This window comes from Bubalus kerabau, chromosome 20, assembly GCF_029407905.1.
Source record: "Bubalus kerabau isolate K-KA32 ecotype Philippines breed swamp buffalo chromosome 20, PCC_UOA_SB_1v2, whole genome shotgun sequence".
NCBI lineage: Eukaryota > Metazoa > Chordata > Mammalia > Artiodactyla > Bovidae > Bubalus > Bubalus kerabau.
In genome coordinates, this window is record NC_073643.1 from 47916059 (window position 1) to 47940094 (window position 24036).

Below are 24036 nucleotides of genomic sequence, written 5' to 3' on the forward strand. Positions count from 1 at the left end.
CAAACACTCTACATGGTGGCACCACTCCATCGCAGACAGATCATGAGGGTCAGTGAAAGGGTCTGACTGTTGGCAAGAACTCTACTCTAATGCTCTCTGGGTGGTATGGGTATTGAGACAAGCAAGGTAGCTGCTGATTTTTCAATTAATGAAACTTAAGGGGAGTTTTAGGGATTTGGCTTAAGAGCTCAGAAACTAAAATAATTACTGGGCCTTAATAATTATTCACATTATCTCCCGAGGAAAGTATCCCAGGGACGATCTGAAATGTTATGTTGGAAGGAATGTGACAAACTTATTCTTCAGCTATTATTTGCGAACTCTTAGCAAAATGATTGAGCACAGATTCATCCCCAAACCAATGGCCACCAAAGGGCTTTCTGGTGGGATTCATTTGGCAAAGGGCTAGTGGACAATCAAGTCTGTGGGTCTTTCTGCTCCTGTCCAACGTCAGGCTCCTGAAGTCCTAAGAGGAAAACCACTTCACTGGTCATGAACAACACCAAACGCACAAGACCATGGAGGCATGCATGATTCGTGAGTTCTGGGGATGACTGGAATGTGATGGAAAAGAGTTTTACCTTTTGTGCCTGGGGGAGCTGAAAAATAAGGAGAAAAAAGAAAAAAAATCATTATATAAGAAGTGAAGATTAACTGTAAAACTTCATTTGGCTGTCATTGGCAAATGGAAGGACAAAAATGGGGAGGAAAATAACAACCAAAGCCAAGTCATTTCCCCATATAAAGTTATGGTGTTGATTATTTTACCTGCTACCTTAATTCATAGTGTCAAGAGATAATCTGTGACTTTGACGGTGCGTGTATTGGGTAGTTTCTGGTAGCCTTCTGCAAAGCTGGACCTGAGGTTCTTCTGTCCGGTGATCAAAAGCACTATGAAAGTGCTTCCATAGGAACACAGAGCAGTTCCTTCTTCCTGTATGCCAACAGTTCCCCATTGCTGAGAGCTGTCCAGAGACATGTGGGGCTGTCAAAACTTGGGGCAGGGGAGGGAATAAGAGCTACTGGCCTCTGGTGGGTAGAGACAAGGCATTCTGCTAAACTTCCTAGAATGCACAGAACAGCCCCCACTACCATATGTAGTGGTAGAATTACACTGCCCATACGTCCACTGTGCCAAAGCTGAGAAGCTCTGCTGTACGTAGAGGCAAGACCATTTGAAGAATGTCATTTAATTTAAAGTCAGTTTTTCTTGCTTTGTAGCACAGTAACTGTTCCCTTTATTGCTGGTTAAGGAAGCATGCACAAGAATTCATGCATATAAAGTAAGGCTGATACTCTAAGAACAATGAAAAGGCAGTCAGTCAATAAATAAAATAAGACATATTAGCTATGCCAGTGGCACAGGGAAGGGACTGAGATTATAGGTATGCGGAAAAAGATTGAATACTTATGAGACATATTTATCTATTTTTCTACAGTGAGACTTTTAAGCTGTGGTTTAGTGTCATGGTGTTTGTAATTGCCATTACAGCGTGCAGTGTTTCGAAAAGCAATTTTCTAATCTGGAATGGAATTAACGTTATCCATATATTAAATACCAAATGTAAGAATTACATCATTTTCAAGTCTTTTCATAGAGACTAACATTTATCGAGTGTGAACTTGTCAGCCAGCACAGCGTTAAGGCCTTTATTTGCATCACCCCCTAAGTCACAATAACCCAATACTAGGTTCTCTTTATCATCCTCATTTTACAGATGAGAAATACAATGACATTGAGACATTATGTAATTATATGATGTTCCATAGAAAGTAAATTTGAGGGGGGGCGGGTATCTGACTTTCAGTCAGTTCAGTTGCTCAGTCGTGTCCGACTCTGCGACCCCAAATACTGCAGCACACCAGGCTTCTCTGTCCATTTGACTTTAGAATGTACAAATTCAATTCAACTCACATGTTAAAAATGGCCACAAACACTTGGGAATTATGACAACAAACTCTCTATGTCTCTAGAGTTTGTAACACTGGAACTGCCAGAATATGAAAGATAACTAAACCAGGCATCCTATGGTCTGAACCTCCTTCCTGCCTTTCCCATTCTTTTGTCCCTGTGAAGAATACTCTCTCTTCACAGATACTAAGACTGGGGCTTTCTTGAATCTTTCATAAGGCCCTGCCCTGTGGATGGAGCCCAATAAAAGATCGAAGGGATAAACTCAAACCAACAAGGTGTCTTGTATCTCATAGACTGCTCCAGAATGGTCCAGAGAATGTCCACAAAAGGCAGACCCCAACCGCCCAACAATCAATTTCCAAGCACTTTTATGCTGAAAGGTCTCTCAATTTAGGAAGACAGAAATACAAGCATGATTTCTTGATTCCTCCCTCCTACTTATAGCTGCCACTATTAAAAAGGAAGCTCACATGTTTCTCCAGCACTTCTCAAGAGTGCAGAAATGTATCAAGAGGTGAGAAATTGAGCCTAAAATGAAGAGTCACTTCAATAAGAGTCTTAAATATTAAATATCTTTTCACAACTTAAAAGAAACTTTGGAAATGCAAACATTAATAGAATGACAGATGTATGCTTCCTTAGGAAAGAATCTGTGTTGAATCACAGATGATATGAAATGCATTGGACACTGATGAGAATTATAACTGTTTGATGAATTAAATACCAAAGTCAAGGTCTGCACAAATTGTGGGACTTGACAGGCCTCTTAAAAATGAGAACTGCCCTTTCTCTCCCTCTCTCAGGTTTATCTTGGTGGAGCAGGAAACTCTTCATTTTGAGTCACCCATTTAAGCACAAGAGAAGAAATCCTGGGCAGGAAAATGAGAGACCAAGTTTTTGTGGTGATGTCCTCAGTTTGAGGCTGCCCTCAAGTTCTCCACAAAACATATATTTTCCTTAAGAAATAATTCATGAGAACAAAGAACAACTTTCCTACCAGAGCTTTTAAATAACATAAATTATAGCCTGCAATGCCACACACAGGTTGGACCTTGGAAAAGAAGCCTCAGAATAGAACACAGCAAATTGAGATGGGCTCCCTGGCAGCTGCAGATGCTACTGACTGGGAGTCCACGCTCTTAATGACACACGGTTCCTGCAACATTCACAGTGTGCAGTGCTCTGGCCCAGGAGCCAGACCAGTGGTACACTAGACTCCCCCGGCCTCTAGCTGGAGTCCTGAGGCACATGCATTTTAGCCTTTGGTCAGAGTGCTTATCTGTATAAATGGATGATCCAGGGAGGGCTGGGGAATGGGCCAGTTCTTAGATGGCAAAAAAGATTAGCTTCAAGAGTCACGTCTGACAGATTGGTAATGTATTTCCATAGGGCCATGTTGAGAGATATTTTGAAGTTATATTTTATGGAAAGAATGTTATAACCAATTAGCAATGTCTGCAGTGGGCTCAAAAAACAAGGAACAGCAAAGGATACTCCAGGACACAATGGTCTCTAAAGGTCTCATTGTACTTTTTCTTTGTAGTTCAGAGAATCTCTGCAATATCTATGTAAGTTAGTTTAATGTCTCTCCTCTGCTAGTTCACAAGCTCCTTGAGGACATGAGGGAACCTGCTCTGTATGGCAGTCTCTATGCATTTCTCTGTGACTTGTGACTGGTGCCCACCTGGTTAAAGAAAGTACCTTATTACTAGGGTATGTCCAGGGTGGATGCCAGGAAAAGACAACTGGGTTAACTGACTGCAGTCTACACCTTCACAAACACATACACCATGTTGATAATCCAAGACAATGGCTTACAAGAGAAAAAGGAATATTTCTGCCAGAGGATAATCCCCATACCGTTGGTACAGACATCTGCAGATATGCACATTGTCTCACTGACCCATGGATGTGCAAAAAACTAGCCCGGGAATTTCTCATCATCACTCAGCCTGAGGCAAGGCAACTTCTCTTTCTCAAGACCTCTTCTTCTCCAAAGTCACTTTGTCAGGCATTGTGAACCAGGCTCCACCTCCCTATGTCTTTTTCTTCACTTACTAGTAATACACCAGGATCTGTACAAGCAGCTTCAGATTCCTTCAGACCAAATGCCCCCTAGCTGTATGACTTTATAACCAACTATTCACATCCGCTAGTCACGTTTTTAAAGGAAGCATAAAGAAAGAAGTTGTAGTATATGGTAGGCTCGCACATTCCCAGGGAAAATTCTTGGGATGTGGAATGCATTTGTGGGACACTTCACATTCAAATCTGGAAAGACTGAGAATGTGTCATTCAAGACAGTGACAGAGATAAAGGGAGAGTAACAGAAACAGCCTCTCTTGAGTGACCACTCTCAATGCAGCAGTACTTGGCTAAGCACTTTACATCTTGAGCAGCTTTGGTCCCCACAGCAGACCTCTCTGGGTTATATGTTAGTATCAGTCTCATAGATGAGGAAATAGAGAATACTTAGTATGGCTAAGAACTTTGCCAGTGTCGCCCAGTCAGGAAATGCTGGAGCTGAAAGTCAACTCAAAGTCACATCTCTCTGCAGCCCTCACTTCTGCTTTAACTGTCAGGCTCAAAGTTTTGCTTCTCATGCAGACCAAAGGTGTTAGCACCAACCCAAGATCTGGGGGGCCTCTCAGGCCGTTCCATCTGGGAGTCCCCCATATAAAAAAGGGGGAATGAGAAATTCTGGCACCAGTCCTTACAGAAAAGTCTGGATGGAGAATGTAGCCTACCATGCTTTGCAGCATGTGGTGTATGATGTATGTGTGCTGGCTAAGTCACTTCAGTCATGTCCAAGTCTTTGAGACCCTATGGACTGTAGCCTGCCAGGATCCTCTGTCCATGGGATTCTCCAGGCAGGAATACTGGCGTGGGTTGCCATGCCCTCCTCCAGGGAATCTTCCTGATCCAAGGATTGAAGCTGCATCTCGTGCCTCCTGCATTGGCAGGCAGGTTCTTACGACTACTGTCACCTCAGAAGCCCATGATGTACGGTGCAGCACAAATATTTACCTTGCCTTCTCCTATCACAGACATACTTGCCCTTCCCTCATTTCAGAATGCTCCCCCCTACCCTCCCTCCTTGTCCAGCAAACACCTGGTTGTCACTGTCTCAAAGAAGACCCCGTCTGACCTCTCATATCAAATGTCATCAGCACACCACATACTGCCTATTCATAGCATAGTTAACTGCTAGTTGCAGTAACTGCCACACTGCCCTTTTTGGGTAATGGAAACCCAACTGTTAGCCAGGCTTAGCTAAATGACGCTATTAGAACTTGGTGGGATTCAGTTGTGGTCAGTGAGATATCCATGCGTGTGGCTTTTCCAGATAGTACCCTTAAAAGGACTCCTATCCTGCTGCCAGGAAGGTAGATGTCATTGCTGGTGCTTTACCCATCATTCTGGGCCATCAGCTTGTCTTGGATGGAAACCACATGCTGCAGTGTTGGCAACAGCAGCAATGGCCGTTGTAACAGCCATGACATACTATCCCTCATTCTAAGTGCTTTGTGTTTGCTTGTGTGCATGCTCAGTTGTGTCTGACTCTTTACTGAAAACTCACGGAAACTTTATTAGGTAAGTTCTATTTTCACCCCAGTTTTCCATGAAACTACAAGGTCACATAGCCAGAGAGCAGCAAAGATAGTGTTTGAGTGGGGAGGCCAGTGAGAAGACGGCTGAATAATCTGAATGAGAGGTGAAAGAGTTAGTGCTGGTAGTGGAGGTTGCAGGCAGTGGTCTGATTCTAGATCTGTTTGAGACGTGGGATGATGGACTGGCTGATAATATGAGAGAAGGAGAGACATCAAGGTTGCATCTAAGACCTTTGGGCCAGGTAAATTAAAAAATAGAGCCTTAATGAGAAGATGAAAACTGTTTGAGAAGCATATTTGAGGGGAAAAAAAAAAAAGTTCCGTTTTGTCTAAAACTGACAACTTGAGGATGTCTCCTGGACTTGCAAGCAGAGGTGTAGGATAGGCAGCTTGAAGATGAGATTACCCAGGAAGTGAGTGCAGGGACCAAACTGTGGGGCAATGTTAGAGATCTGCATGCTAAGGTGAGCCAGGGAAAACAGTTGTAAGGAGCCCTACTAGAAGTAGAAGAGATCCTAGTGGGCTTTGAGTCCCTAATGGTAAGTAAATGTATTTCAAAACCAAGTTCCTGCACTGAGGGGAAGGGGATGTTTTTGTTTTAACTTTTCTCATTTACTTCACTTACATCTCAGAATCCCACTTAAGAGCCACAGCGGCAAGTGAGGGGACATTCATCACTCCAGCTGAAGGGACTTCTGGAGTTGAGTGGGCTCTTTTTTCAAAAATAAAACTCAATTAAAGATCAATTGATCAAAACAACACATTTACTATGAAATATGTAAAGACCAAATGGGACATAAAGTATTTTTCTGCCAACTGTATAAAAGAAAATGAAAAGAGCCTGCATATGTTTATTTCATTTGTGAAACTGGCCCCTTGCCTGGGCTGTTATGAATGAGTGACAAATCCTTGTTTGCTGCAAAGGTTCCCTGTGTTTGCTCGCTTCCCCCTCCCCCACTCTGTGCATGATGTTTACATTTCTAATCCTCCATTCTTCTTCATTAAGCAATGTTGGTAAAGATTCCTACTCTTCTACATATCTGAGGAAGTTCTGTTCACTGGTTCAAACTCCAAAACCTACATGAGAAGCAGGTCTCTGATGAGCTAGGATACAGCGGTGGAGGTTCTGTCCACTTCTGCCCATGTCTGCCACCCCACGCTAAGCCACGTTTGTTGCTCATCCATCTCAGTTATACTCCTTCCCCTGATCCTTCCTCTACACTGCGCCTAGAACAATCTAAAAGTATTATCCCGGTGCTTTGCTGGCCCTGCTGTCTAAGCCTCACTCACCTCAAAGCCTTCAACTGGCTGTTTCTTCTGATTGGCTGAGGCTCTCCCACCATTCAATTTCCTGACGCCCACTATTTTTTACCCATCTGTTAGATTCCAGCTCTGAAGGCACCTCCTCTGACAGCAGTTCCTATCTCAACCCCAAGTCTTTCTATAAATGAAAAAGTGAAAGTGAAGTCGTTCAGTCGTGGCTGAGCGACCCTACGGACTGTAGCCCACCAGGCTCCTCCATTCATGCAATTTTCCAGGCAGGAATACTGGAGTGGGTTGCCATTTCCTTTTCCAGTGGATCTTCCTGGCCCAGGGATTGAACCTGGGTCTCCCACATTGCAGGCAGACTCTTTACCGTCTGAGCCACAGGGAAGTCCTGTAGTCTTTCTATGAAATCATCTTATTTATTCCAGTCTTAAGATTTATGCATTCTATAATCTTCTTTATTATTATTTTACTTCTCTACATAAGAACCCAAGATCCATCTAGGGGCCACATAAATTAAAAATTTATTCATCATTGTATCACCAGGAATTAGACCTGTACCATACCTGGCCCTTAGTAAGAATTCAGGAAGAAGTATTTTTTGGAGGAAGATAGGGAAGGAACCGGAGAAGGCAATGGCACCCCACTCCAGTACTCTTGCCTGGAAAATCCCATGGACGGAGGAGCCTGGAAGGCTGCAGTCCATGGGGTCGCTGAGGTCGGACACGACTGAGCAACTTCACTTTCACTTTTCACTTTCATGCATTGGAGAAGGAAATGGCAATCCACTCCAGTGTTCTTGCCTGGAGAATCCCAGGGACAGGGGAGCCTGGTGTGCTGCCGTCTATGGGGTCGCACAGAGTCGGACACGACTGAAGTGACTTAGCAGTAGCAGCAGGGAAGGAACAAGGAGAAAGGAAGGAAGGAGGGCCTTAGAGTTTAGGAGATGCGGTTTCCAATCCTACTTTTATGTCTTATGAGCCATAAGAATTTAGGCAACAATGTATCATCTCTGAGCTCTGGATTTCTCAACGAGAAATCATAGTATGTACACGTGTACTAAGACACTTATGTCCATGTGTACTAAGACATTTTACTCGTGTCTGATTCTTTGCGACTCTAGGGACTATAGCCCTCAGTGGCTCCTCTGTCCATGGAATTCTCCAGGCAAGAATACTAGAGTTGGTTGCCATCCCTCCTCCAGGGGATCTTCCCGACCCAGGGATCAAACACACGTCTGTTACATCTTACATCTCCTGCAGTGACAGAGGGGTTCTTAACCACTAGCGTCACCTGGGAAGCCCCCATGACCTTGTAAGCCCTGGAATTTTCAGGAGTGCCCTGACCTGATGGTGTGTGAGAAGTATACTAATAAGCAAGGACCTCATGGCCCACAGATAAACCCACAGACTGGAGATCACAAATCTTCTCAATTGGCCATCACCTCTTCATAGTGGGTTACATGAAGAAGTGGTAAGGCCTGAATAAATGTCCTTAGGCAGTGTGTGACTCTTATGGTGGACGTGTGTCCCTCTGCTCTCACCATTAACTTCCTTCTTTCCTAGTAGTTCCCCTAGTAGGAGGGTAAGGTTCTACTCCAAGTCCCATGATGTGGGCAGTGCCCAGATCTCAGTCAAATAATTCATCACTGGCCCCCAAAACTAGCTCAGGGTAGACATGTGACCTCGCCTAGTCTAATTAGGACTTTTCTAGAAGTAACCAAATATTACACCACCTCCATCTTTCTCTCCTCCTCCCTTTCCCCTCTCCACTAAAGTCTGAGAGGATGTGCTGCTGGGGACAGACCATCAAATGGAGCCTGAGAGTGCAGCCAGCACCGTGGAAGACAGCGCAGTGAGACCGACAGGACTCACCACCAGTGGTGTCCTGGGGGCCCATGTCCATCCGCGAGATTTGGCTTCTAGAGGCTTCCAGCTCAGTATGAGCCATGGGGGCATCCTTAGTGAACTGAGTTGCTCTCATTATTCCCATAGATAGTTGCAGTTAGCCATCTCTAGACACAAACCATGGCTACTCACAACTACATTTTACTCATACAAATCAAGAGATGTGTCAAAATAATTCCCTACCATTTGCTCAGCTTAAAAAATACTCAGCAATAATTTCCTCAAAAGATTTCCAAGGGTATATATATTACGAGACTTCCCTGTTGGCTCAGATGGTAAAGTGTCTGTCTACGATGCGGGAGACCCAGGTTTGATCCCTGGGTTGGGAAGATGCCTTGGAGAAGGAAATGGCAATCCACTCCAGCACTATTGCCTGGAAAATCACACAGGGCATCATATTTTTCCAAAGACCAGAAGCTATCTTGGCCTTTCTGAGCATACTGTATAAGTCAGAAGACAAAGGGTGTCTCTCAGAGTCTCCTTCTTAAAATCTCCCCCTCCCCAGGCTTTCTCCTGAGTGTTAATTTGTTCCTACTGCTCCATATTCTTTCCCTAGCTCCTTAAATGTGTACACTTGGTTGCTCCCTCTATAATCCCTAGTCCCACGGCTTTATCTAGTACCTTGTCATAACAGTGGTGAAGGAGGATGAGGAGGAAAGAATAGGAACAGAGGTAGAGATAGGTAACCCTGCGGGGTGGAAGACAAGAAGAAAAACAGGATCAATAAAAGAAGATAAACATAAGTGACTTTTCTACTTCAAAATAATTTTTAAGTACCCAATCCAATTTTCCTATCATATCCTGTAAGTTTTTCAAACCTTGTTGGAAAGATCATGAAGAGAATGGTATGTATGTATTCCAAATTATCTTACTTTTATTAGTTTAGGTAATATCTTGCCGGACTATATATAATTTAATAGTGATTTCTCAACATCTAGTTTGGGATACAGATGGAACATAAATTTTTCTGTCCAACAGCATATTTAAAGTCAAGAAAAATAAAGACAGAAAGACCCTTCTTTGCAATAAATGTGTTGTTTAAAATGTCTCTTAAAAAAATCACACAAGAAATGCATGTTTTTTATTGTTTAGTTGCTACATCACGTCCAACTCTTTGTGACCCCATGGACTGCAGCTCTCCAGGCATCCTTGCCCTTTCTTATCTCCTGGAGATTGGTCAAATTTATGCCCACTGAATAGGTGATGCTATCTAACCATCTCATCCTTTGTCAACCCCTCTTCTTTTGCCAGCATCAGGGTCTTTTCCAATGAGTTAGCTTTTCACATCAGCTGGCCGAAGTTTTGGAACTTCAGCTTCAGCATCAGTCCTTCCAAGGAATAGTTGGGGTTAATTTCCTTTAGGATTGACTGGTTTGATCTCCATGCAGTCCAAGAGATTCTCAAGAGTCTTCTCTAGCACCATAGTTCGAAAGCATCAATTCTCCAAGCATTCAGCCTTCTTTATGGTCCAACTCTCACATTCATACATGACTACTGGAAAAAACACTTCTGTCAGCAAAGTGATGTCTCTGATTTTAATGTGCTATCTAGGTTTGTCATAGTTTCCCTTCCAAGGAGTGAGGGTCTTTTAATTCCATGGCTGCAGTCACTGTCCTCAGTGATTTTGGAGACCAAGAAATTAGATATCAAAGACAAGCAAAAGAAAACATCTAAAACCAATGATGGTACTAACATCCACTGTTGATTTTAGTTAATGTTAATTATTCAATTATTTGAATATAAAAATATTACTTATCAAATTCCTTATCATTAGCTATCTATCACCTTGTCACTAAATGGATGACTCTGTAATAAACATCCTACATACACTATCTACTTTTCAAGAAGTTTAATTATTGATCACAGGGCACTGCATATTCCTGATTTATACTCTGACCAGGATTCTCTCTTTCCAGTGTCAGTTTCAGCACTCCAAACCAACATTCTAAGTATTATCATCTTTAAAAATCTCCCAGCAATTTAAAAATACAGATTATAAGGATGAGTCTTTTCCATGTTCCAAAAGAGTTTAAGGCAGATAAAATATTAAACTTTAAAATGCTTAGAGGGTCAAGAGCTTGCTGTGTTTCAGGTTTCCAGAGAACACTGTCTTGACCACTGTACACCAGCATACTCAGGTTATTTAGTAGAAAAGATGAAGACTAATAACTGAGGGTCAGGTTTTTCAAACCTAATTTTGAATGAAAAAATCCAGTGTCTTTTTTTGCAGCAGTAGAGCCCTGATTAGATGAAAAGCAAGCCTGCATAAATTATTCACTTGATGGCAGATATTTTTGGGGACATGGAAAATGTGGATTATTAATGGGCAGACCAGAACAATTCTCACATTACATATAGCTGAGGACTATCGGCTGGGGGAAAGCCCCAGACATTTTTGCTTGTTACCAAGTTCTGAAAATTCTCACAATAAGAAGTCATTTCTCATCAGGCTTGAACCTGCATTGTACTGGAAAAATACATTCCTAATTAAAATTGTCATTCTTCAGCATTATTATGGGTGGCCATTTTGCTGAAAAATTATCTGGAGTTCTGGCAATGTGGGGAAGTCCAAGGCCCTGCTGGTTCCCTGTGAGAATACGGGGTTGGTAGAATCAAAAGGAAAGCTGGCAAAGTCCAGATAAAAAACCACCACCATGATGTGGATATATTTCCTGCTTGGAAACCACATTGTTCCACATGGCAGGCCAGGGATCACTGTAGATTAAGGAAGATCTGATAGGGAAGGAAGCTCTTTTCTGCAGGATTCATTTTGGAAATATCTGAACAGGATGCAAACCCACTCAGACCTTCTCCTGAACTCCCACCCTACCAGTGTCACTTTTCAACATTGTGACTGCTTCCAGTTGGATATTCTAAGCTGCTGGTTTTAATTAAAACTTAATTTGCGAAAATGTTTCATAATTTATGCATGTCATGTAATTCCTCTGAGACTATGAACTTGTAGCCAACTCAGAGCCATATAAGGAGACACTGTACTGAGAAGGACGGGGGAGGAAAGGGATGTAGAAAGAGAAGTACCAACAGGCTCAACAGAGGAAAGTCCTAATAGTTTGCTTCAGCCTCCCACCACCTGGATCTGCAGCCGCCTGGGAGAGACATGGGCCGTGATGTCTAAAAGTAGAGAGCCGTTTGGCAGGTCATAGACTCAGAGAACCAGAACAGTCATCAATGACCAGAATGGCCCTCCAAGAGAGGTCTTACCAGTGGAGATGGTGAGCCAAAAAACTTGAAATCCTCCAAAATAGATGTCTCCACAGAAGGAGACAAACAAAACAAAACCCTCAGAGGAAAATTAATGAAACTCATGAGTCTGCAATGAAACCATTACTTCACTCAACAGATGTCTTCAAGAGAACTTGCAAGGATCTGCCAAACTGCTGGACCACAAATCTGTGTAGCAACTTAACTAGAAATATCGGGCCCCCAAGAAAGACAACCTCCCCTCAACACACATCCTTTATTAATTGCAAAATGAATTATCTCAAGTTACCCTCCATGTCTGCAGTGGAGAGAGTATATAGACAGTATTTGACATTAAAAAAAAAGGAGAGGAAACAAATGTTCTGCCAGAAATAAAGGTAAACAAGTATTCTGCATACTCACAAAGGAGAGACCATGTCAATGGTATACTTTTTAGTGGCCAATCTGTTAAGTCATACATTTCATGGATAGATTTATTTCTATCTTTATTTCTCTCTCTGTCTCCATCTCAGGGGCTTCCCTCATAGCTCAGTCAGTAAAGAATCTGCCTGCAGTGCAGGAGACCCGGGTTCAATTCCTGGGCCAGGAAGATCTCTTGGAGAAGGAAATGGTAACCCACTCCAGTGTCCTTGCCTGGAGAATCCCATGGACGGAGCAGCCTGGTGGGCTACAATCCATTGGGTCACAAAAGTCAGACACGACTTAGCAACTAAACCACCACCACCACCATCCCTATCTCAAAGGTTCGGCTTGGTCCTTTCCACTTCCTGTCACCTATGAAAAACTTAATAAGCTCTTAAGTAAAAGCAAGAGATAATACAGTTCTTTCATCCATCAAGCCTGTATCTTATAGAAGTGGATACAGTAAAGGGTAATGGTATGAGCTGTGGGTGACAGTTGAACCTGTTATGATACTGTTAGGGGATTCTTCAGGAAACCCCCAGCTCTGTGATTCTAGTCTATGAGAAGTTTATTTCTATGCAAATTTTCTTTTTCTTATATATTGCTTTCACCTTAGCCCATCAGTACATATTTTTATGTTTACCTGCACAAAGAATGGCCAAAGCCACCTGTTGAATAATATTGGCTCTCTTTTTGCATATAAGCACTTCTCAAGTCAAGATTGGATCCTCTTCACTAACAATGAGAGCAGGTACATGCTGAGCATTTCTGCTAAACCAGGGCTAAGTGCTCTGAATGTGTCCTCAGGAAAAATTCTCAAGACCACTGTAGAGGCCAAATACAATCACCTACATTCTAAAGACAGGAAAACAGACTGACTCTAAACTCCGTTTTGTTTGTTTGTTTGTTTGTTTTTGAAATGAGTTAATAAGTCAAATAATCCAATTAGTCTTTTTCTAAAAACTAAGACTAATCTATTACTGCATAATTAAGAGAATATAAAGTAAACATAAAAATGAAGTGGTCTGCTTGCTAATAGGGTAGAAAAGAGCTTTGTCGACTAATCAAGCCTGCTGACATACTGATCACCATACTACTTCAGGCTTCTTTTTTGCATGTTTAGAAAAGAAGATCTATTAATATACTGGGACTGCTAATCTCTCAAAATACACTTGCTCCCCACCCCCCCAAATCTGGCGTTTGGCAATCTTTAAGTACATTTTTCCAAACACATGTTCCTATAATACTGAAGTCTGTGTGTATTTCCAGTAAAGCTTTTCTTATGATCTTGATTGATTTACAATTAAATCATAAAACAGAGTAACTTATTGAATAGCTTCATTTCCTAGCACCTTTATTGTTCCTTTTATTTTACAAAACAATTTTTGTCTTACTTAAGAAAGTCAGGTTCTATCACTGCCACTTTGATTCAAATCTCAAAGAGGCTAATATACTTCTGAAGTTCATCTTTAAGAACTGCTGCTGCTGCTGCTAAGTTACTTCAGTCGTGTCCGACTCTGTGTGACCTCATAGACGGCAGCCCACCAGGCTCCGCCATCCCTGGGATTCTCCGGCAAGAACACTGGAGTGGGTTGCCATTTCCTTCTGCAATGCATGAAAGTGAAAAGTGAAAGTGAAGTTGCTCAGTCGTGTCCGACCCTCAGCGACCCCATGGACTGCAGCCTTCCAGGCTCCTCCGCCATGGGATTTTCCAGGCAACAGTACTGGAGTGGGGGCCCATTGCCTCTCCATTTAAAAACTAGAGGAATGCAAATGCCAAAAACTGACCTATAAAATTTTGCCATTCACACAGAATACATTTGCTGCTGCTGCTGCTGCTAAGTCACTTCAGTCGTATCCGACTCTGTGTGACCCCATAGACGGCAGCCCACCAGGCTCCCCCGTCCCTGGGATTCTCCAGGCAAGAACACTGGAGTGGGTTGCCATTTCCTTCTCCAATGCATGAAAGTGAAAAGTGAAAGTGAAGTCGCTCAGTCGTGTCCGACCCTCAGCGACCCCATGGACTGCAGCCTACCAGGCTCCTCCGCCCATGGGATTTTCCAGGCAAGAGTACTGGAGTGGGGTGCCATTGCCTTCTCCGAATACATGTTAGGTAACATAATAAAGAAATCAAGAGAAGCATAAGAAAGGCTATTTCACAATTACATTGACTTAGTATAGTACCATATTTAAATAAAAATTACCTCAATGTCATATCCAATAAACTGTCATTGTCTTTAAATGTTTACAAGATAAGCATTATTATTTGGTAAAATTAATCTAAAAGCAATATGCTTTTAGTCTTGAATATGAATAAATAAATAGAACAATTTAATTAAATAGTCTTAAAGGTAAAACAAACTAATATTCATGTCATCTCTTATTTCTATGTTTCTACCGTGGTTGAAATGGGATAACTTATACTGCATGAACCCTCCTGTCACAAACAACAAGATAACCGGGTATAGTACAAAAAAGAAATAAATGTCCTTTGATATTGGTCAATAATCAGCACTGACTTTGTTTCTTCAAAGAAGGCAAAACAATAAGGTGAGACTCGTCATCACTCTAATACATTACCTGGAGTCATCTGCAAGACCCCAGAACAGGGAAGATAATGACGATTAAAAATTAGAAGTTACACCTAATTGAGGGGGAAAGAATCAAAGCTTACAGAGGCTGAGGTGGCTGGCATTTGCAAGGTAGAGCACTGGAGAGAGAAAGCATTGAGTCACTTGCATTTAAGTCTTTACAGTTAGGACACCAGATGTCCTGAAGTAAAGGGTAAGTAAGCCATTTTTGATACTCCCTGTCCAGACTCCCGACGCAGCATTCAAAGCATATGAAAATTATTGTTCCACACCACTATATTTGGGGATGTTCAGTAAGCAACAATAGTAACAGATGGTAAATATCATGATCCTTGTTTTAAAAGGAGAAAACTACCTCATGAGAGTGACTTGAACAGATTAGCGCAGGTGGCAGTGGCAGAGCAGAGGTATAAACCTACTTTATCTGCAAGTCACTGCACACCCTGACCTAGACAGAAGTCCCTATTATGATACCACTTCATTCACCAGGGTTCTAGCTCAGGGCTGTAAGAAGCTTTGGCCCCTTCATCACCAAAATGATGATCTGCTTCCATAACTCTTCTCTCAGGAAGATACTTGAGGTCAGGGTTGATATGCATGGGTTACAGAGCCAAAACTATCTCATTACTTAAACCTTTAGCAAAGATATATACCCAACGTCTACACTTACAAAGCTCAAGCAGCTCAATCAGCCATGAATTCTGGGCATTTATACAACAGTTGGTTGAAACGTGAGCTTAAAAAAATTCTAGCCAAACAGCTGCAAAGAACACAGGAAGTAAAGGACTAAAACCTATTAAGAGTCTTGGCTCCCCCTTTGGTGCAGACGGGGGATTTCAGGGGGTGAACCAACAAGTATTTATGATAACAGAGCAAAAAATAATTGAATCATTTCCTTCCTAGAAAGGTGACTAACTCGGGACAGTTGAGATGGGTTGGCATTTTCTTCTTTCTGTTATCTTTTTTTCCCTTTATACAATGCCAGTTTATTCTCTGCAGAGCTATATGTCTTATCATCAGAACTGAACACTGTCTTTGCAGATGCAGAAGTGTAGCTGGATTTGCTTAGATTCGTAGGCTATAAGATCTGGAAGGAAGATGGACAGAACAGCGTTTTGTCTGAACAAAATTTGTCCCTTCTTCTGGTAATAGCACCACATTTTCCTGTGAGACAAAACCTGTCCCCTACACTCAGGTCTTGTGGCAAGACTGGGGCTGACTCCTCTCATCCTCTAAATCCAAGGGAGACATGTGACTCATGCCTGGTGAATCAGAATGCTCCATCCTGTTGACTACTGTGATTGGCTCAGAAAGAGATAACACATGGCTGAAGTCATGAGAGTCGGCACTAGGGTCTCAGCTAGAATCATAGACTAAAAAGAGATTATTTTTTTCTTCTGAGGGAAAGGGGTTCCACTGGCAAAATATAAACCTGGACCCTGTTGGTGACAGTCATCAAACCACAGGAAAGGAAAATCTCACCGGAGAATAAAGCTGCACAGAGGAAAGTGGAGCCAAGAGATGGCAAGAGGCAGACTCCTGACTGCACTTGGGCACTTGGGTCCAGCCATGCCTGAGGAGATCTACACTATGACATTTCAGTTTTATGGTTCAGTAGATCCTCCTTAATCACACAAGTCTGACTGAGCTGGATTTCTGTCATAGTCAAAGAGACCTGATTCACTAAGGCAGTGTATTATCAACTGTCTACATACCAGTGGCTCATGAACTCTGCTTTGTGGAACCTCCAAATTCTGTGAACCAGAGGCCCTGACCTCAAATTAATCAAGGCCACTCTTATTTTCATATGATGGCTGCTACAATTTTATTTGGATAAATTAGTTGTGCTAATTAAGAGGAAGAAGAATAAAAGAAGCTATTCAATTCAACTACCTAATTTTAGAGGTCTAGAAAAGCCATGTGGCTTTTACAAAGCGAGTTTGTGACGGGAGTATGCCTGGTCTCTACCAATCCATCCAGAACACAACCCATTATCCCCAAATGCTGCCAGTACTTCTCACATCAGCTTTGGGTCTTGCTTCTGGAATGGAAGTGGATCTATGGCTTCCAGTCACTACACCCAAACACATGGGAGGATCCAGCATGGACTTCCAGCACTGGGTACCTGTATACCTTCAGGACAGAGCTGCATACCTGCTGTGCTCTGATCAAACAGCCCAGGTGTCACTCTTGCAGAGTGTATGAAGGGACCATAAACATTTAGGGAGCTAGCTGCTGCTGCTGCTGCTAAGTCGCTTCAGTCGTGTCCGACTCTGTGCGACCCCATAGATGGCAGCCCACCAGGCTCCCCCGTCCCTGGGATTCTCCAGGCAAGAACACTGGAGTGGGTTGCCATTTCCTTCTGCAATGCATGAAAGTGAAAAATGAAAGTGAAGTCACTCAATCGTGTCCGACTTTTAGCGACCCCATGGACTGCAGCCTACCAGGCTCCTCCGTCCATGGGATTTTCCAGGCAAGATTTAGGGAGCTAACTAGTGAGTAAAAGACAATAACAACCTTAAGTCATGGTAGGCTTCATTGAAAGAGTCTCTTTAACTACAGTGGAAATGGTGTTCCCCAGAAAAGCACCAAGCAGGCACATGTTTTTGTATTTTTAAAGATCACAGCACTGGAGAGCTTTGTTTAGAACTATCTTCTTTGACTCATTCTGGGCTGGTGAGGAAGTCCCACTTGTTTGCCAGGGAACAAATTTATTTCTGTACCCACTGCCTGTCAGAGTAAAGGGTAGAACTTCTTTTCAGTATTCTGAAATAGTGGTTTGGTTTTTGAAAAGACTTGTGGAATCTATCATCTTTAAAACTTAAAAGAAAGCAAAATCTTGTCACTTTTAAGACAAGTCAATTAAGTCCCATCTGTCTCAATGTGGCTGCCCTCTATTTTGAAGTGGAAAAAAAGAAGAGAGAGAGAGAAAATCCAAACTGGCAGTAATGTCCTTTTTTAATTGAATAAACCAACAGTTTTCTCATTCTAATGAGCATAAACTGTTTACAGAAAAGATTTTATTTAAATTACCCAGAGTGATTACTTTAAATGCACAGTTTGGTTAAAACCTACAGTCATAAATAATTAATTTCTCTTTTTAAAAGAATTATGCAAATTTAAGCCAGAAGGCTAAAAATGGAAAATGTCTAATTACATGTGAACTGAGCTTGCATTTCTCTTCCTTGTTTCTTCGGCCTCCATGTTTCTGTCTTTGTACTTGCTCTGAACACAAATAATACCTACCCTTACACTGCCCTGCCCATGGTCCTGAGTGTTCCTACACCCTCTAATTCTTTATATAATGAGACCAAGAAATGGGTGTGAACAGCTTTGGATCATGCCCCAAATAATGCCATGTGCATGTGAACAGTAGCAGATTCTTGATAATGCAGAGAAGACAGAATCAATCAATCAGAACATGTTTCCTAAGCATCTATCCTATGCAGCCATTCTACTGAGTAAGCAGAGCTCAGAGGAATTAATTTCATATATGACCTATAATAATAATAAAAAAAAGTTAAATGAAACTACAGGGATAAAGATTAGATAGCAAAATCTTCAAGTGCCCAGAGGCAATGGCTGGTTAACAGTGCACAGTGAGAGACACCAAAGAAGCCAGGATTCTGAGCACTGAGTGGGAGCTTTCAAGTCAAACAACCTGAGAATCCTTGGTCCTTTTCACCTGTCCTGCCACTGTCTAGCAACAGAGACACCTCTGAACAAGCCAAGTAAGAGAAGTTCTTTCTAGACAATAGGCTGCTGTCTCAGGACCACAGGACACACAGAGCAGCGCCAGCTCAGCACAGCAGTGGGAGCACAGTGGCAGGCAAGGCCAGGCTCCAGAGGTGTGAGCACTGAGGGACACGAAGGGTGGGCTGTAAGTGCAAAGCTGGAGCTGTGCTGCGCCCACTCTCGCTGCCAGTCATTGTGTACAGGAAGGAGGTGCCCTCAATAATTATCTTCAATAATTTGAGGAGGATAGCAGATTCTGAAAGGCAGGAGGTGAGGGGCAAAGCAAATGTTGTGAATGACATCTGTTGCTCTTCAGTTGCTCAATCATGTCCAACTCTTTGTGACCCCATGGACTGCAGCACACCAGGCTTCCCAGACCTTCACTATCTCCTGGAGTTTGTTCAAACTCATGTCCATTGAGTCGGTGATGCTATCCAACCATCTCATCCTCTGTCACCCCCTTCTCCTCCTGCCTTCAATCTTTCCTAGCATTTGGGTCTTTTCCAGTGAATGACATAGGTATAAAGAATTTCCAGCCCCTACCAGTTTATGCCCGTAGGGTATCATCTGCCCATTGGCTGTCTGTAAAGTTTTGAAATGAATACCTTCAGGTTGTACGTGCATGTTCTAGGTCACCACACTCCCCCAAACACAACCATAATTTTCTTCTACTCAGAGTTCTCTATGCACTTACTTCACCAACCCAGCTCCTGAGATCATTTATAGTTGGCATGGATGATCAACAGCACATGGATGTTAAAAGCATTGGCTTGCAGTAGCAGTGGAGAACCCTTTTTCAGCTGCCACAAAACCACCCATGAGAAGGGATTAGGCAGGTGCCTGGAGAGGACACTACAGCAGTGATCCCTACGACATCCCGCTGCAGCAGAGTCTATCATTGTCCTCCTGTTACATATGGTCAAACTAGAGGCACTGAAGGGTTAAGCAAATGGTCCCAGTGACACGGCTGCTAAGTGGCAGAGCTGATCTGAACCAGCCCCTCACTCCATCCCTGTGTCTTCAACCAGCATGGCACACCCCTGCTGCTTTTGTAAGTGCACACACACTTTACAAGGAAAGAAAAAGAAGACATTGCTCGTTACAGTCATCCTTCAGTATCTGCAGACAACTAGTTCCAGCCTCCAACCCCTCCCCCCACCACACTACCAAACTCCTAGGATGCTCAAGACCCACATGTAAAACGGCATAGCAATTGTGTATAACCTGCACACAACCCTACACTTTGAAACATCTCTAGATTGCTGATAATACTTCATACAAATGCAAATGCTAAGTAAAGAGCTGCTGGCATAGCAAATTCAAGTTCTGCTTTTTGAAACTTTCTAGAAAGAATAATTCCATTATTTTCAATTTGAGGTTGGTTGAATACATAGATGCAGAACTCATAGATAAGAAGGGCCAACTATATACAAAAAAGTTTGAATCTTTCTCCAAAAGCTCCATTTTTGCGATTCTTTGGGAGAATGCATCGGGTGGATCTCAAAATGCAGAGCAACAGGCTGGGCCTGACACAGCCTCTGTGCCTTCTCCTGCTGGCCTCACTGAATGTGGGCATCACCCACTTTGGTTAGAGGAGCTTTAGAGAAAGTGCTAATAGCTTATACAGCTAGAGCTAAATAGCAATTTAATGAGCAATGAGTAAGTGAATCAGATGCACAGATGAAATTTCCATCCAAATAACCACAGGTTTCTCAATTAAGAGGAGAGAAAGCATGCTTGGCAAAACAGTTTGGCCATGGCCACATGGATTTTCCCAGCCTACTTTCTGAACATGGCAGTGCACACAGATCCAGGGGTGATGATAATAACTTTACAGGAATCTCCACTTGCTTATCATAAAGGAATTCCAACACACCACTAGATGTTTACATAGAAAGCAATCCAGGGGGGTTCAGGCAGAAGGTGAGTGTCTTAAAAAGACAATAAATTCATTGGTTTTATTTTAATGCACTGCATTCTATCGAAGAATGGACAGGTGTTGTTTCTTAAAACAAATATCTCGTGTGATGTGATGGGGGTAAGGTGGCAGGACATTCCTGATTCAGGCTGCCAACCTGGAAGCGTTCCAGTAAAGCGGATTCTGGTGCCTTCTCCTCAGACCTCATGGAGGCCAGCTTTGTTTTGGGAATGGTGCCAGGAGGGTTTTTACCCCTTAGTGCCTACTGTGTGCTGAGCACTCACGCTTCTTACCTCCAGGCCTCCCTCCACCCAGGAAGGGTCCTCATACTTTTCCCATTGGAAGACACGGGCCGGGAGTCACCCAGGCATGCCAGCCCGAAGGCAAAATAGACAGAAAGGACCAGTGTCTTCCTCTTCCTTGGTTTACTTCCTTGTTTGGATGAAGAACATCCTCCAGGAGCTTCTTGAGAAAGAGTGCCTAATTCTGATTTTGCAGTTGAGCTATTTTGATTCCTAAGACTTTGAATTCACTCCTACTTTTAGGACTTTCTCTGTTATCTGTGATATATTAAAAAAAATAATAACAATATATCATCATGGGTCATTTTTTATGGCACTTGAGAGGTTTTTTTAAGCTAACAGTTCTTTTCAAAATTGGTCCCCAAACCAGCACTACCAGCATCACCTGTGAGAAATGTTAGGTGTGTTAGGAATACAAATTCTAAGCCCCACTTCACATCTACTGAATCACAGACTCTGGTGATAAATCCCAGCAACCTGTACTTTGTTGTTGTTTTTGCTGAGGAATAACTGACATGTAATGACTTGATATTTATATATCAAATGCACTGTGAAATGAACACCACAATAAGACTGGTTAACATCAGTCACCATACATGGTAACAAAATTATTTTTCTTGTGATAAGAACTTTAAAGACCGACTATCTCAGAAACTTTCAAATATGTAATACAGAATTCTTAACTACAGTCACCATGCTGTACATTATATCCCCCTCACTGTTTTGTAACTGGAAGTCTGTACTTTTTGACCCCTTTTACCCATTTCTCCCAACCCCCAACCCACCTCCCAGCCCCTGGCAACCACCAATCACCTCTCCATATGACCTTAGGTTTTTTCACTTTGTTTTTTAGATTCCACATGTAAGTGCAATCATACGGCAAAACCAAAACCTCCCCCTCAAAAAAAAAACCCTCCAAATATCTCTATGGGTATTTTCAAAAGTTATACAACCTTTCTACCTGGAGAATCCCAGGGACAGGGGAGCCTGGTGGGCTGCCGTCTGTGGGGTCGCACAGAGTCCGACACGACTGAAGTGACTTAGTAGTAGTAGTAGTATACAACCTCTCAATGCCTCGGTTTCATCATCTACAAATTAACATATCAATAGCACCTATCTTGTAAGACTGCTATATATTTATACTTAATGATATATTTAATTTTACATTTAAATATGACAATGAACAGAGATTCCCTGGTGGCTCAGTGGTAAAGAATCTGCCTGCAATGCAGGAGACCTGAGTTTTCCTGGGCTGGGAAGATCTTCTGGAGAAGGGAATGGCAACCCACTCTGGTATTCTTGCCTGGAGAATTCCACGGACAGAGAAGTCTGGCAGGCTATACTCCATGGGGTTGCAAAGAATTGGACACAGCTGAACTACTAACTCTTTCACTTTCACAATACCAGTGATACATTATTTTCAGATAATTTGACATATGTCAAATTCTGTGTCAAGTTCTCTGATGTGTCAAGTTCAAGTTCTCTGATCCACTGAGCCCATGGTAAGTATGTAATAAATGTGGGTACAATTATTATCATTATTTTGGCTGCTCAAACAGTACTACACAGACCCAGGGAATGGTATTTTTTTTTTTCACTCAACAGTACTTATTAAGTGTCCCTTTCATACCTGATACTTAGAAGTGATCAAGGAAACTTTTAAATAACTAGGCACTCTTTCCAGAGGCAAATTCAGGCTACTGAGTCATTACTGTAATGGCTATCATAATGTGACTATTTTTAATATCCACTGTAACACTTTAACTTCATGTTACAGATTATAGTTTATGTAGCATATAGTCTAAACAGCAGCCAACCCTCATGAGGTTGGAAAACTGAAACTCAGGAAAGGGAAGTGATTTACATAAGGGTACATGGCCAATGAGGAGTAGAGCAACGACCTAACCCTCAGTCTTCAAATTCAAAGTTCAGTGATCTTTCCTCAATGTCCGTTCAGTTGTTAGGGGCCTCAGAAAGTTTTCAGAGTGGACTCTGGGAGCACAGTGCTGAGAAAAGCAAAGGTCAGTTCTTCAGTAACTCCAGGTTTCCCACCCCTTCTCATTTGGAGAATTTCAAGTGACTTTTTTGAGGCACACCTGACTGATTCTCCAATGGATATTAACAGTAAGGCAGTCACTACAGAGCCACTGGAGTCTTGAGGGCAATAAAGTATCTTGGCACCCCAACAAATGTGCCCCCACACTTAGAGTACTTGGGTGAAGGTGGGGCCTTCCTGAATCATCAGGCAGGAATAAAACTCACATCGTTCTTTCAAATAACAATGGTTTCCACAGCTCCACATTAGAAAATTTGAAAATCTAATATCATAAAAGCAAGCTGAAGTCATATATTTATGAACTAATTTACTCAGTCACACAATGAACACTGATATGAGTACTGGGTACACAGCACACATACAAAGATAAAGAATCTACATGCTCTTTGAGATATCACTACCTTGTCCCCAGTTTTAATATTCCATACGTAAACTCAATCGGTTGCACTTTTTTTACAAACCATGAATGGATCAGATGGATGCAAAATGGGAAATTGTTTATCCACTGGATTATAATTAAGTGATAAACTCATTACATTGATTTTTTTTTTTTTGGTACTTTTAAACCTATCAGAATAAACAATGCCATTCTCTGCTTTTTATATACCTACAAAATATCTATTAAGCATCAGCCCCTGGGCCAGGGAACAGTGGTAGAAATAAAAGATTTAATTATTACTCTGTGCTGGGATGCTACAAATGGGAGAGATATAGGAATTAAATAAAGATAACCACCCTATATAACTGGGCTATGAAGAGAGAGCAGGAAGGAATCCCTAGAGGAGGCAGTACTTAAAAAGAGACTTTAAGAATGGAATTAAGTGTTAGACAAACAGATTCAACCATAATCAGAATCAACTCACATTCCTTCAAGTGGAGACTATTTTACCTGAATCAGAGTATACCACCCCAGAATATGACACCTTGGCATATGGATTATTTTGAACTTGAAGGCAATTAACAAATAGCAGATGCAGGAAAAGCTCTATACCCTCCCTCTTTGTGCCTAAAGGAGGGGTATAAATTTCCTTTTGTGAAGGTATCTCTCTTTCCTCTTCCACATCAGGAATAGGAAAACAACTCTTAATCATGGGAAATGTTCTTATCACCG

At 42.2% G+C, this 24036-nt stretch overlaps 1 protein-coding gene across 1 annotated transcript in view; it reads right to left on the minus strand.

Moving 5' to 3' along the window:
• Positions 1–24036, minus strand: part of CACNA2D3 (calcium voltage-gated channel auxiliary subunit alpha2delta 3) — a 908562-nt gene that overhangs the window by 238685 nt on the left and 645841 nt on the right. The window contains exon 14 of the mRNA XM_055556946.1: positions 582–599. Coding sequence (XP_055412921.1) covers positions 582–599 — 18 coding nt within the window. The remainder of the gene's footprint in view (positions 1–581; positions 600–24036) is intronic.